The sequence below is a fragment of the Hemicordylus capensis genome, chromosome 2 (assembly GCF_027244095.1).
Source record: "Hemicordylus capensis ecotype Gifberg chromosome 2, rHemCap1.1.pri, whole genome shotgun sequence".
Classification (NCBI taxonomy): domain Eukaryota; kingdom Metazoa; phylum Chordata; class Lepidosauria; order Squamata; family Cordylidae; genus Hemicordylus; species Hemicordylus capensis.
In genome coordinates this window covers 36,266,483-36,279,317 of record NC_069658.1, presented here as the reverse complement: position 1 = coordinate 36,279,317, position 12,835 = coordinate 36,266,483, and the positions used below count along the sequence as shown (strand labels likewise).

The 12,835-nt window shown below is 45.7% G+C and overlaps 1 protein-coding gene and 1 pseudogene across 3 annotated transcripts in view; one reads left to right on the top strand and one right to left on the bottom strand.

The window, feature by feature from the left end:
• Positions 1-7,931, bottom strand: part of IL31RA (interleukin 31 receptor A) — a 72,032-nt gene extending 64,101 nt beyond the window's left edge. Inside the window, exon 1 of one of the 3 annotated variants that reach the window (XM_053303587.1) lies at positions 7,649-7,931. Coding sequence is in view for 1 of the 3 variants with exons in the window: in XM_053303586.1 (XP_053159561.1) it covers positions 7,382-7,401 (20 nt within the window). In the remaining 2 variants the exon portion in view is untranslated. Of the gene's footprint in view, positions 1-7,381; positions 7,583-7,648 lie in introns of those variants that run through there. The other 2 variants (XM_053303588.1, XM_053303586.1) reach the window with 2 other exon arrangements.
• Positions 7,932-9,035: 1,104 nt separating this feature from the next.
• LOC128348064 (uncharacterized protein K02A2.6-like) lies at positions 9,036-12,483 on the top strand (annotated as a pseudogene).
• The last annotated feature ends 352 nt before the right edge of the window (positions 12,484-12,835 follow it).

Sequence of the window (12,835 nt, the reverse complement as noted above, 5' to 3'; positions counted from 1 at the left end):
GAACATAGGAAACTGCCATATACTGAGTCAGACCATTGGTCTATCTAGCTCAGTATCATCTTCACAGACTGGCAGCGGCTTCTCCAAGGTTGCAGGCAGGAATCTCTCTGAGCCCTATTTTGGAGATGCCAGAGAGGGAACTTGGAACCTAGATGCTCTTCCCAGAGCAGTTCCATCCCCTGAGGGGAATATCTTACAATGCTCACACTTCTAGTCTCCCATTCATATGCAACCAGGGCAGACCCTGCTTAGCTAAGGGGACAAGTCATGCTTGCTACCACAAGACCAGCTCTCCTCTTTTGGTCGCTAAGAGTTGATACTGACTTGACGGCACTTAATCAATCAATGAGTGGTCCTATGAGTGGAGAGCAGGTCTGGCAGAACTTAGCAATTATGAATTGTTCCCATTGCTAAGTAGGATTCCCCTTGTATTTGGATGGGTGACAGCATGTAGGCATTGTCTTCTTTAATATTTTCCCCTTAGGCAATGGGACCTTAGCTCACTTGGTAAAGCATCTGTTTGCTTGCAGAAGGGCCCAGATTTAATCCCTGGGATCTCCAGGAAGGGTTAGCTCAAAAAGGTACTCTTTTTTTAACCCTTTCTCCTTGTGCCCACACAGGGGGAAATTTCCCACCTAACAGCAACACAAAGTTTCTGCTGGCAGTGAGGGAAGGGGGCACAGTGGAATCCCTGTGTCTGGTGACTTGTGTCTTATGTGTGTGGTGGGGTGATGTTCTGGGTCCTGGATAGCGATGCCTAATGTTTTTAGCCTACTTTCTAGTAGGCTTACGAGATCAACTGGCATTCCCTATGTCCACTATCAACTTTGCAATGCCTAGACCAATAGGAACCAAAGCGGATACAGTTCTAGGGACACCTCAATGGCATAGTTGCTGATGATGTCATCATCCACACTAATTCAAGATGGCAGACGCATAAACTTTTGAGGCGCAAGTGGGCTAACTTGTGAACCGCCTAACCAATGTGAACCAAATTTGCTACAGCTGTAGGGACACATAGGAGTGTCCCAATGGTGTAATTTGTGATGATGCCATCCATCCCAATTCAAGCTGGCAGACACGTGAACGTTTGAGGTGCAAGTGGGCTAACTTGTGGACTGTCTAACTGATTTGAACCAAATTAGGTAACTTGTAATGAGTGACACACAGGGACACCTCAATGGCATAGTTTGTGATGATGTCATCATCTACCCTAATTCAAGATGGCAGACGCATAAACTTTTGAGGCACAAGTGGGCTAACTTGTGAACCACTTAACCGATTTGAAACAAATTTACTACAGCTGTAGGGATACATAGGGATGTCCCAATGGCACCATTTGTGATTATGTCATCCACCCCAATCCAAGATGGTGGACATGTGAACATTTGAGGCACAATAGATCTAACTTGTGAACCTCAATTTGAACCAAATGTAGTCCAGTTGCAGAGATAGTTAAAGGAAACTAGGCAGACTAGTTCTTAGTAGAACAACTTATTTGTAGTGCTTTTGTTTCCAGTTCTGCTTTTACTGGAAGTGCACAGGAACCTGACTCAAGTTATGTTAATATTATATCAGCATAGGCTGCCTACCACCTTGGCAGGACTGTAGGATTGCCCAACATCTCGCCTACCATTCCAGGGGACTTACAAATTATTTATCTATCTTCATATTTATCTACTGCCTGATATATGTATCTCTAGGTGGTGTAAATTAAACACAAACCTAAGCAAAGTAATTATAAACCAGCCAATAAAAATAAATGAAAATCAAAAGAACACTCAACACCCTCATTAATGGATCAACACCATCAACACAACAATGGCTTCTAACATTTTCACTTCTATTTTTTAGCTTCCAAACACCTTGTAGTGATGGGAAAGCTTTGAGAGAGGACTAGGCCTCACTTAGAGCAACCGCTGAGAGGGAGGGTCTTTCCCAATAAGGAATAAGCTCAGGAAATTCAAAGCAGAAGGACCAATCCAGAAGACTAGGTGGGAACTACACACTCAGCCACTGACTGGAGAGGAGAAAGCTTTGCTCTGCTGGTTAGTCTATGCCAGGAGGGCTCTGAAGAAGCAGCAGGCTGAGAGCTGCTGGGGAAATGGGAAGGCCTGTAAGTAACAAGTTAGGTCCAAGTCAGTTAGACGCATGAGGAAAGTTATTTTTCTTTATTGATTGCTAGGAATCTGCATTGTCAGGTTAATGAAAACTCTCTTACAATCTGTTTTATGAAAGGAAAATTGTTCTTATTGCACACATTTTTCTTTTAACAATAAATCCTTGTTGCTGAAGTGTGCTACTCTTCATTTTGGGTCTGCCTTAGACGCCTTTGAAGGCCTAGGACCGCTCAGCCTTTTTTGGGAGGGTTTTGCCACTTTAACCTCCTCCAGGAATCTTATGTGGATGGTGACAGCCTACTGTGAATCCCTTATAGACAAGGGTTCAACCCCAGTGAACTCCTCCTCTGCCCCCAGCTCTAGTGGGAGTCATGACACATCTGCAGACACAAATGATCCTGTTTCTTCATTAAAAAATTATCAAAAAGATGCATTACCCCATATTTTTCAAAGCTTCAAAATTACTGCTCTTCATGGTCCCATGAAGAATAATCAATGCTTTGCTTTGATTATTAAGTCTGTTATAGACATCTTTCTCCTACAACAGCATAAGAAGGACTGTATACAAAACATGTACTTGACAATGGATGCATTCAGACATCACACTGAACCATAGCTTATTTTTGCCTTACTTTCCTTAAGGAAAGTATTTTTGCCTTACTTTCCTTAAGGAAAGTAAGCTTATTTTTGTAAGCTTACTTTGTAATAAGTAAGCTTATTTTTGCCTTACTTTCCTTAAGGAAAGTAAGCTTATGAGATCACCTAGAACTGTCTGTGTGTGTATCCACCCCCCATCAACTTCACAATGCCTGGACCACTATGAAATAAATTGGGTACAGTTGTAAGACACCTCAATGGTATAGTTCCATTCAAGATGGTGGACGTGTATTCATTCATTCATTCATTCATTCATTTAACATATTTGTGTACCGCCCAAAACACAATTCTCTGGGTGGTTTACAACAAAACAATAAAAACAACAGATAAAAAGGTTAAAACATTACAATTAAAATTTAAAATGTTAAAACTATTAAAATACAATTAAAACAATATCTAATTAAAAGTCAGGGTGAACAAATGTGTCTTGACTGCCTTTTTAAAAGTTGTAAGAGATGGGGAAGCTCTTATTTCAGCATGAAGTGTGTTCCAAAGCCTCGGGGCAGCAATGGAGAAGGCCCATCCCTGAGTAGCCACCAGACAAACCGGTGGCAACTGGAGACAAACTGGAGACAATGTGCCGTGTGGTTTACAGCAAAGAGGGTGTTTTCTTAAATACCCAGGGTCCAAGCTGTTTAGGGCTTTATAGGTTATAACCAAAACCTTGTATTTTGCCCAGAAACTTATCGGCAACCAGTGTAGATCTTTTAAGATAGGAGTGATATGGTCTCTCCGAGATGACCCAGAAACCAACCTGGCTGCCACATTCCGGACCAACTGCAGTTTCCAGACTAAGTACAAAGGCAGCTCCACATAGGGCGCATTGCAGTAATCCAGGCTAGAGGTTACCAGCAGATGTACCACTGTTTTGAGGTTGTTCATCTCAAGAAACGGACGCAGCTGGCGTGTCAGCCGAAGCTGATAAAAGGCACTTCTGGTCTCAGCCTCAACCTGGGACACCAGAGAGAGATATGCGTCCAGAAGCAGCCCGACTGCGTACCTGTTCTTTCCAGAAAAGTGTGACCCTCTCCAGAACTGGCAGATAAAAATCATCTCCTAAGTTCCAACCCCGCACAATAAGTATCTCCATCTTATCTGGATTTAGCCTCAGCTTGTTACCTCTCATCCAGCCCATCACTGCCTCCAGGAAGGCATTTAGGGAGGCTGTGCCTTCCCCTGATGACGCTGACATGGAGAAAAAGATTTGGGTGTCATCAGCATACTGATAACACCCTGCACCAAATCTCCTGATGATCTCTCCCAGCCAAGTCAACATAACACCAATTTTTTAAAAAGGATGCAGGGGAACCAGGAAATTAAAGTCCAGTTAGCTTAATGTCTGTTCTAAGTAGATTGATGGAAAACATAATCAAGAATTATTAAACATATGGAACAGCCCTTGCTGAAAGAGAATCACCATGGCTCCTGCAAAGATAAGTCTTGCCTCACTAAACTTTTCAAGTTCCTTGAGGGTGTCAGCAGGTATTCAGATAGAGATGATCTAATTGATGAAATAGTATACTTGGACTTCCAAAAAGCTTTTGACAAAGTTCCTCATCAAAGGCTCCTGAGTAAACATAATAATCAAGGAATAAGGGAACAGGTTCATATATGGATTGGTAACTGATTGAAGGACAAGAAACAGAGAGTAGGAATAAGTTGACAGTTCCCACAATGGAAAGAAGTGGGGTCCCTCAAAGATCTGTACTGGGACCAGTGCTTCGTAATTTATCCATAAATGATCTAGAAATCAGGGTAAGAAGAGAGGTGGCCAAATTTGTACATGACACTAAGCTATTTAGGGTAGTAAAATCTAAAACAGATTGTGAGGAGCTCAAAAGGATTGCTCCAACCTGGCTGAGTGGGCAACAAAATGATGAATGCCGTTCAATGTAAGTAAGTGCAAAGTGCTGCACACTGGAGCACAAAATCCCAATTTCACACATATAGTGATGGGATCTGAGCTGTTGGTGACTGACCAGGAGAGGAATCTTTGGGTCATAGTGGACAGCTCATTCAACATAGTGTGCAGCAGCTATGAAAAAGGCAAATTCCATGCTAGGGATCACTAGGAAGGGGACTGAAAATAAAACTGGTAATATTGTAGTGCTATTATACAAACCTATGGTGTTGCCACATTTGTACTATTATGTACAGTTCTGGTAACCATATCTCAAAAAGATTATAGAACTGCAAAAGGTACAGAAGAGAGCAACCAAACCTCGTAAGGCACCTTCCTTACAAGGCAAGGCTACAACATCTGAGGCCTTTGAGTTTAGGGGGGAAAGCAACTAAGGAGAAACATGATAGAGGTTTATAAAACTATGCATGGTGTGGAGAGAGTGGATTCAGAGAAAATTTTCTCCCTCTCACACAACACTAGAATCAGGGGTCACCCCACGAAAATAACTGGCAGGAAATTTAGGACAGACGAAAGGAAGCACTTTTTAACACAATGCATAACCGATCCATGGAATTACCTGCATGGGATGTGGTGATGGCCTCCAGTTTGGATGGATTTTAAAAGGGCTTGGACAAATTAATGGAGAACAAGTCTATCAAGTGCAACTAGTCATGATGGCTACAAACTACCTCCAGGTTCAAAGGCAGGATGCCTCTGAATGCTAGTTGCAGGGGAGCAACAGCAGGATCGGGTACATGCCTTCATCTCCTGCTTGTGAGCTTTCAAGAAGCATCTGGTGGGATGCTGAACTAGATGGTCCGTGGGCTTGATACAGTAAAGCTTTTTTTATGTTCTTAGACCCAAAATTTCATTAAAAAACAAGAGTTTTGTGGCACTATAAAGACTAACAAATTTATTGTAGTACACATTTGTGTGTATTCCAAAATCTGTGATCAATTAATGTGCTTGTCTTTAAGGTACCACAACTATTGGCTGCTTTTGCTGCAACAGACCAACACAACTGCCCTTTTGGAAGTAGTTACAATTGTTCAGAGTCCACATCAGCTGTCATATATGAAGATAAGTGCTTGCACAAGTGGTCTGCTTCATATTAGCAATGGAATGTGGGAGAAGAAAGATGCTCATTTCTTTATGTAAACTGGAAAAACCACAAACAGCAATCTCTTCAGTTCACTAAAGAGAAGGAACCTATTCATGAGAATTACCTGCACTGATTTCCAAAAAGAGTCATTAAATGATGAACATACACAAAGTAACGTAACCTATGAATAATACGTTCATAGGAACACATGCTAAAGTGCTTCACCAACCAGAAAGTTCCTCTTTCTCTCCAAAGGGGGCGGGGGCAGGACCACAGTATGCAGTGAGGAGGAAGTTAATTTTTTCCCCTCATGTTAGTTTTCCACTGAAAATCATTCTGCTTAAATGGCAATTTGCCTTTGGCCCCAAAGCAGCTCTTTCCTCCCAACAACTTCACCTGTGAAAAAATGCTTCAAAAGTATGCCCGTTTTGAGTCCATGTCCACAGCAGCGGTGCAGTGATGCAGGGACAGGCATAGATCAATTTCCAGTACTTTTTTCCTTCCACGGTCCCAGCAGGGACACAAAGCCTTTGGTTTTCTACATGGAAATCATGTGCTGCTCTTGCTGTTCCAGCCATTTATACCATTCTTCCTGTCTTAGGAACATAGGAAGCTGCTGCCTTACGCCAAGTCAGACCCTTGATCATGATTCATCTAGCTCAGTATTGGCTACACTGACTGGCAGTGGCTCTCCATAGTTTCAAGCAGGAGTCTTTCTCAGCCCTTTCTAGGGATGCTGCCAGGGACGGAACCTAGGGCCATCAGCATGCAGGTTCTATGGCCGTGGATGAGTGTCAGGACACCCTAAAACGTAATGTTCTAGTGCATTCCCTAGAGTCTACATGATCCTTCACTTCTTGTAACAGAAGCCCCTAAATTATTGCTTCTATCTGAGGGGTGTGGTCACTGGGATGGATACGGCTGTGGGGCATGGCTGCTGGGCAAGTGTGGCTATGGGGCTGTCATGAAGAGCACCTGCACTTCTGAATTTGCGACTACATCATTGGTCCACAGACTGGCTGGTCACTAAAAGTACCTTTTATTACACCATTTGAGCAACTCCTTCAAATTATACCAATTAATTATATCAACTTCTAGAATGATAGCAGAGGTCCCCACCCCAGACAAGTAGCACCCCTCCACTGCTGGCCACTGTGACTGAAGGAAATTAAAATAAGGCTGCAGTTAAATAAATTAGATTGGCAATTTAATTATACCAATCACACTAATTAAAGCGCAGCAAATAAGAAACATTAAATAGCCATTTGAGCTGCACTTCCTTGGACATCTTTGGCGTACATGCCAAGAACCATAAAGAATGGGAAGCCCCTTTAAGGGCCTGAGAAAATGCTGAAGGGGGAGCGGAATGTTCTGCTTGACAAGTTTTGAAGCTCTCGAACAACGTTCATATACAGAACTAAGTATCCCATTTCCAGCCTAAAACTGAATTTGGGGAGTGGGGAGAGAAGGCGGAATGTGTCTAGAAGCGGAAGATTTCACGTGCTCCCTTACACGTTGCACCAAATTAATGAGGCACACTTCAGTTCCGAGAATGAAAGCAAGAGGCAAACCAGGAAAATCGAGAAGGGAGCGACTGACCTGGGAAGAACAAAATTCATCGAAACCCCTTTCAGGTGACGTTTACTAGGGCCGGGCAAAGAGGAGAGAATAAATACTTTCGTTTAAGGGAATTCTAAGCTGCATCAGGAAGGGGAACGAGCGAGGGACCGGGCAGATCGAGCACAGCGAGAGGTCGCTTCGCGGGCCAGGTGCGGGGAGAATCAGTTCAGCCGAGTTGAGCGCGTGCAGCCTCTCTCTCTCTCTGTGCCCTCCACCCGCCCCTTCACTCTCCCGCCGAGATCCTACCTCAAAGCCAGGGCAGCCCGCGCCGTGCACTCGAAGCGCTGCAAACGACTCGCCTCCGACTCGCCTCCTGCAGCAGCCCAGCTCTCTGCCGCGTGGTTTGGGCGCCGCCCCGCTACTCCTCTCCCTCCCCTTAAAGTGCGGAGACTAGGAAGAGAGTTTCCTGCTATGTGCACCCAAATATGGACATAGCGGGTATGTCTAGCCACTCCCCAGAATGTTAGAGCCTCAAAAATCAGGGCTCCTAAATGGAAGCACAGCAGGAGCCGGCGAATAAATATCACAGACAGTGTTATGTCCAAGCGAGTAAATATCGCAAGACCAATTTATTAGGATAATTACGGTACTAACGGTTTTGGTGCCATAATTGGTTTCAGCTGTATTAAATGTTATTTTATTGTATAATTTTAACCACGGGCTAATTGTTAGAGAGCCCACCCTTTGTAATGGTCGGCAGCTGGTTCCAGAGAGTATATATTTGGAGCTGGCTGAGAGCTAGCAGAGTTGTGTGGAGTCTTGAACAAGAAAGCTGAAAATAAAGTCACAGAAGATTTACCCAGCGTTGTTGGTCTTCTCATTGGGGCTGTTGAACACAACATATTGGCGACGAGGGTCTGAGGATGAGTTCCTACTCACCCAACATTGGGCCGTTTTGTGTCTCGGAACCAGATAAGTGGAAACTTTATGAACTTCAATTTACCAACTTCTTGGTTGCTGAAAGGATAGACGGTGAGGAACGACAAAAGGCGTGTTTTCTCGCCCGTTGCAGTTTGCCTACCTTGGAGTTGGCAGTGAATCTCTTGCTGCCCCGGGACATCGCGACTGTGTCCCTGAAAGACATTTTGGTCACGTTGAGGGACCATTTCAAACCTACGGTGTCAATCTTTCCGGCGCGGCTGGCATTCCACAGACGAGATCAACAACCGGGAGAGTCTGTTGCAGACTATGCGGCAGCACTTCGTTTAGCGGCTGCTCCGTGCCAATGGGCTGAACTGGAGGAAGCCCTCCGGGACCGGTTACTGCTGGGACTATCAGATGAGGCGGCACAGAGGCGGCTTTTGAAGCAGGAGAGTTTGTCCTTTGCAGAAGTTCTGAAGGAGGCCCTTGCATCTGAAGCTGCGGATTCAGGAGTCAAGGTTTTCAAGCAGAGAACTGCCGAAGTGAGTGCTGGGGGCTCCGCTGTACAAAGACAGGGAAGCCCTGAGTCAGCCACTGATTCCAGCGAGGCCGAAGACGACACTGGGAAGGTGCGCCAAAAGACTGGCAGGGTGTGGCAATCGCCATGTGCATGCAAAGTGCCCGTTTAAGAACGCTGAGTGCCACGGTTGTGGGAAACGGGGTCATATAGCAAAAGTTTGCAGGCAGAGAGCGGAAGGGCACCGGGGTGATGGTCATCGCCAGTGGAGGGACCAGTCTGTGTCCAAGGTTACCATGGCCCGCCAAAGTGAATCTAGGGTGCAGGCAGCTACAGAGAGGTTTGTTGTGGGTGTATCAATACAAGGGACACTTACCTCTATGGAGATTGACTCGGGAACGTCTTACTCAATTATCTCACAGAGGGACTTCCAGAAGATTTTGCCTGCTGCCCGTCCCCGTCTACGTGCGCTTAAAGTGTCTTTACGTGACGTGCAGGGCGCCATATTCCGGTATTGGGAATTGGCACGTTTCATGTAAAATTCAAGGGTCGTTCCGCACAGCTGCCTTTGGTCGTTGTGAAGCAGGGTCGGAATAATTTGTTTGGGGTCCAGTGGTTTGAGCCACTGGGAATTGCCTTTACAGGCATCCATGCCATCGAGACTGATCCTATCCAAAACATTTGTGAGAAATATAGGGAAGTGTTCCAGCCAGGATTGGGAACCTATACGGAACAACCTATTGCCTTCGACTTGGATCCAGGGGTACAGCCCGTCAGATTAAAGCCTCGGCGGGTTTGCGTTGAAGGACAAAATAGAGGAGGAACTGGACAGATTGGTTGCCCAAGGGGTTTTGGAACCGATTGACTCCGCCCCTTGGGAGACACCGATAGTGACGGTGTTGAAGGCTAATGGGGACATTTGAATATGTGCAGACTACAAATGTACTATTAATAAGGCGATTCATGCAAATGCTTATCCAGTTCCAGTCGTAAGTCATTTGTTGGCCTCCTTGCATGGAGGCAAATGTTTTGCTAAACTGGACTTGGCTCAGGCTTATCAGCAATTGCCAGTTACATCTGAGGCAGTGCTATGCCAAGCTATAGTTACCCATAAGGGAGCGTTCCGGGTAAATTGGTTGCAATTTGGGGTGAACGCTGCTCCTGGCATTTTTCAAGCGCTAGTTGAACGTATTTTGAAGGGAATTAATGGGGTGCTGCCATATTTTGATGATGTTCTCATTTCAGCAGAAAATAAGAGGGAATTGGCTGGAAAATTGGGGGAAGTGTTGCAAAGGTTTCAGGATGCGGGGTTGCGAGTAAAAAAAGAGAAATGTGTTTTGCATACTGAGGAGGTGGAGTTTTTGGGTTTCAGGGTCACTTCTGAGGGGATTAGACCTTCTGAGTCCAAAGTTCGAGCTATTTGGGGGGCCCCCCGCCCCACCTCAAAACGGAACTGCAGGCGTTCTTGGGGTTGCTTAATTTCTATCACACATTTTTACCGCAGAAAGCAGCATGGGCTGAACCGCTGCATCACTTACTCAAGAAACAAACGGTGTGGCATTGGGGACCCCGTCAGGAGGAGGCGTTTAAAAGGGTAAAAAGTTTACTAACATCAGAAGCTATTCTGACTCATTTCGACCCTAGGAAACCCATATTGTTAGTATGCGATGCATCCCCAGTAGGTGTCGGGGCTGTGTTGTGCCATGATTTGGGAAACGGGTTAGAGGCGCCAATTGCTTTTTACTCCAGGTCATTGACCAAGACTGAAAGGAACTATGCACAGATAGACCGGGAAGCGTTGGCAATTATTGCAGGGACAAAGAAGTTCCATGACTTCATCTATGGGCGGAAATTTACCATAGTGTCAGATCATAAACCCCTCCTGGGCATTTTTGTGCCAGGGAAACAGACCCCGCAAATTCTGTCACCCCGAATGTTATGCTGGGCGATGTTTTTGCAGGCGTATGATTTTAGTTTGATCCATCGTCCTGGGGCAGCTATCAGTCATGCGGATGCATTATCTAGATGCCCCATCCCTCGTGAGGAACCGGAAGAGGCCGGGCATCAAGTTCTGTTGATAGAGGCACTACCCAGCCCTCCTGTTACGGCGGTGGATATAGCCAGAGAAACAGGCAGGGACCCGATGTTGACCAGGGTGCGGGGTTGGGTGCAGAAGGGATGGCTGGTCAAGCCCCCATCAGATGAGTTTAGGGTTTTCCATCAAAAAAGGGATGAGCTCTCTTTAGAGCGTGGTTGTTTACTATGGGGTCAGCGAGTTGTGATACCGGAGGTTCTAAGGAAGAGAGTCTTGCAGGTTTTACATATTAGCCATCCGGGAATTGTGAAATCTAAGGCACTGGCATGGAGCTATTTTTGGTGGCCCAGGTTGGATTTAGATGTTGAAAAATGGGTAGGGAGTTGTGTGGATTGTCAGGCATCGAGGCCAGAGGAGCCGCAACTGCCACATAGGGAGTGGGATACTGCAAGAGGACCATGGTCCAGGATCCATGTGGATTTTGCAGGCCCATTCAAAGGAACTATGTTTTTGCTGGCTGTTGATGCATATTCTAAATGGCTAGAAGTCTTTCCAGTCGCTGGCACAACTTCTACTATCACCATAAGAAAGTTAAGGCAACTATTTAGTACTTTTTGGTTGCCAGATGTGTTGGCCACGGACAATGCTTCTACATTTACGTCTGCTCAATTCTAGGATTTTTTGGACAGGAATGCAATCTGGCATGTAACTTCAGCCCCTTTTCATCCAGCGACGAATGGGCAGGTAGAAAGGCTAGTAAGAACTACAAAGGAAGCGCTTAGGCGTATGGGGCCAGGGGATTTAGAACTACATCTGTGCCAATTCCTCCTAACGTATAGGGTTACGCCCTTGGTGTCAGGTCAGTCACCAGCAGAGGTGCTCATGTGGAGAAAGCCAGTCACCCTATTGGATAAATTAGATCCAGGGCATATGGAAGATAGAAGTACAAACATCGGGGTGGCATCGCCTAAGAGTTTTGTAGTGGGCCAGCTGGTCCACTGCAGGAACTATGCCTCTGGTCCCGCCTGGACTAAGGGTAATATAATGGACCAAACTGGCCCTGTTTCATATAGAGTACAAACAGAACTTGGGCAGGTCTGGAGGCATCATGCCGGGCAATTGCGGCATCGGGTGACCAATGGAGATGGTGGACAAGAAAGTGGGCAGGTTAGTAAGCCAGAGGGTGACAAAGAACAGGTGGCTGACCTAGAGGAATCACACGAACTAGAGCAACTAACTGAGGAGCAATCCGAGGCTGTTGAATCAGCTAGTCAGGAGCCTGTGGCAGCCCCAGCAACAGAGCCAAGTTCGGAGAGGGTTGTTAACACTCCCCGGCGGTCCAAAAGAAAGCGTGGGCCCCCGAGGTATTGGAAGGATTATGTCGCTATCTAAGGGGGAAGGGATGTTATGTCCAAGCGAGTAAATATCGCGAGACCATTTTATTAGGATAATTATGGTACTAACGGTTTCGGTACCATAATTGGTTTCAGCTGTATTAAATGTTATTTTATTGTATAATTTTAACTATGGGCTAATTGTTAGAGAGCCCACCCTTTGTAATGGTCGGCAGCTGGTTCCAGAGAGCATATATTTGGAGCTGGCTGAGAGCTAGCAGAGTTGTGTGGAGTCTTGAACAAGAAAGCTGAAAATAAAGTCACAGAAGATTTACCGAGCGTTGTTGGTCTTCTCATTGGGGCTGTTGAACACAACAGACGGGCATACAGGGGCCCTACCCAGGACCATAAGCTTCGTGGAGTGGGGGGGGCGGGTCATTGTCGGCCCTTCTCAGGGTTTCCTGGGGGAGGTAATGCCCCCCTACCCCACAGCCTGGTAGCAGCAGGAAGCTCACATGCTCAAATTCATCAGTGAACAACACAGCCGGTCCTGCGTTGTCTTTGTCACAGCTCGGCGAGTTGTTAAGAGGCACGGCTGTTTCTCCGCCCCCTTTCACTCTATAATGCTCTGATATGTATTATTTTTATTATTTCTTGTTTACACAGTCAGTCAGACAGGTGTTATT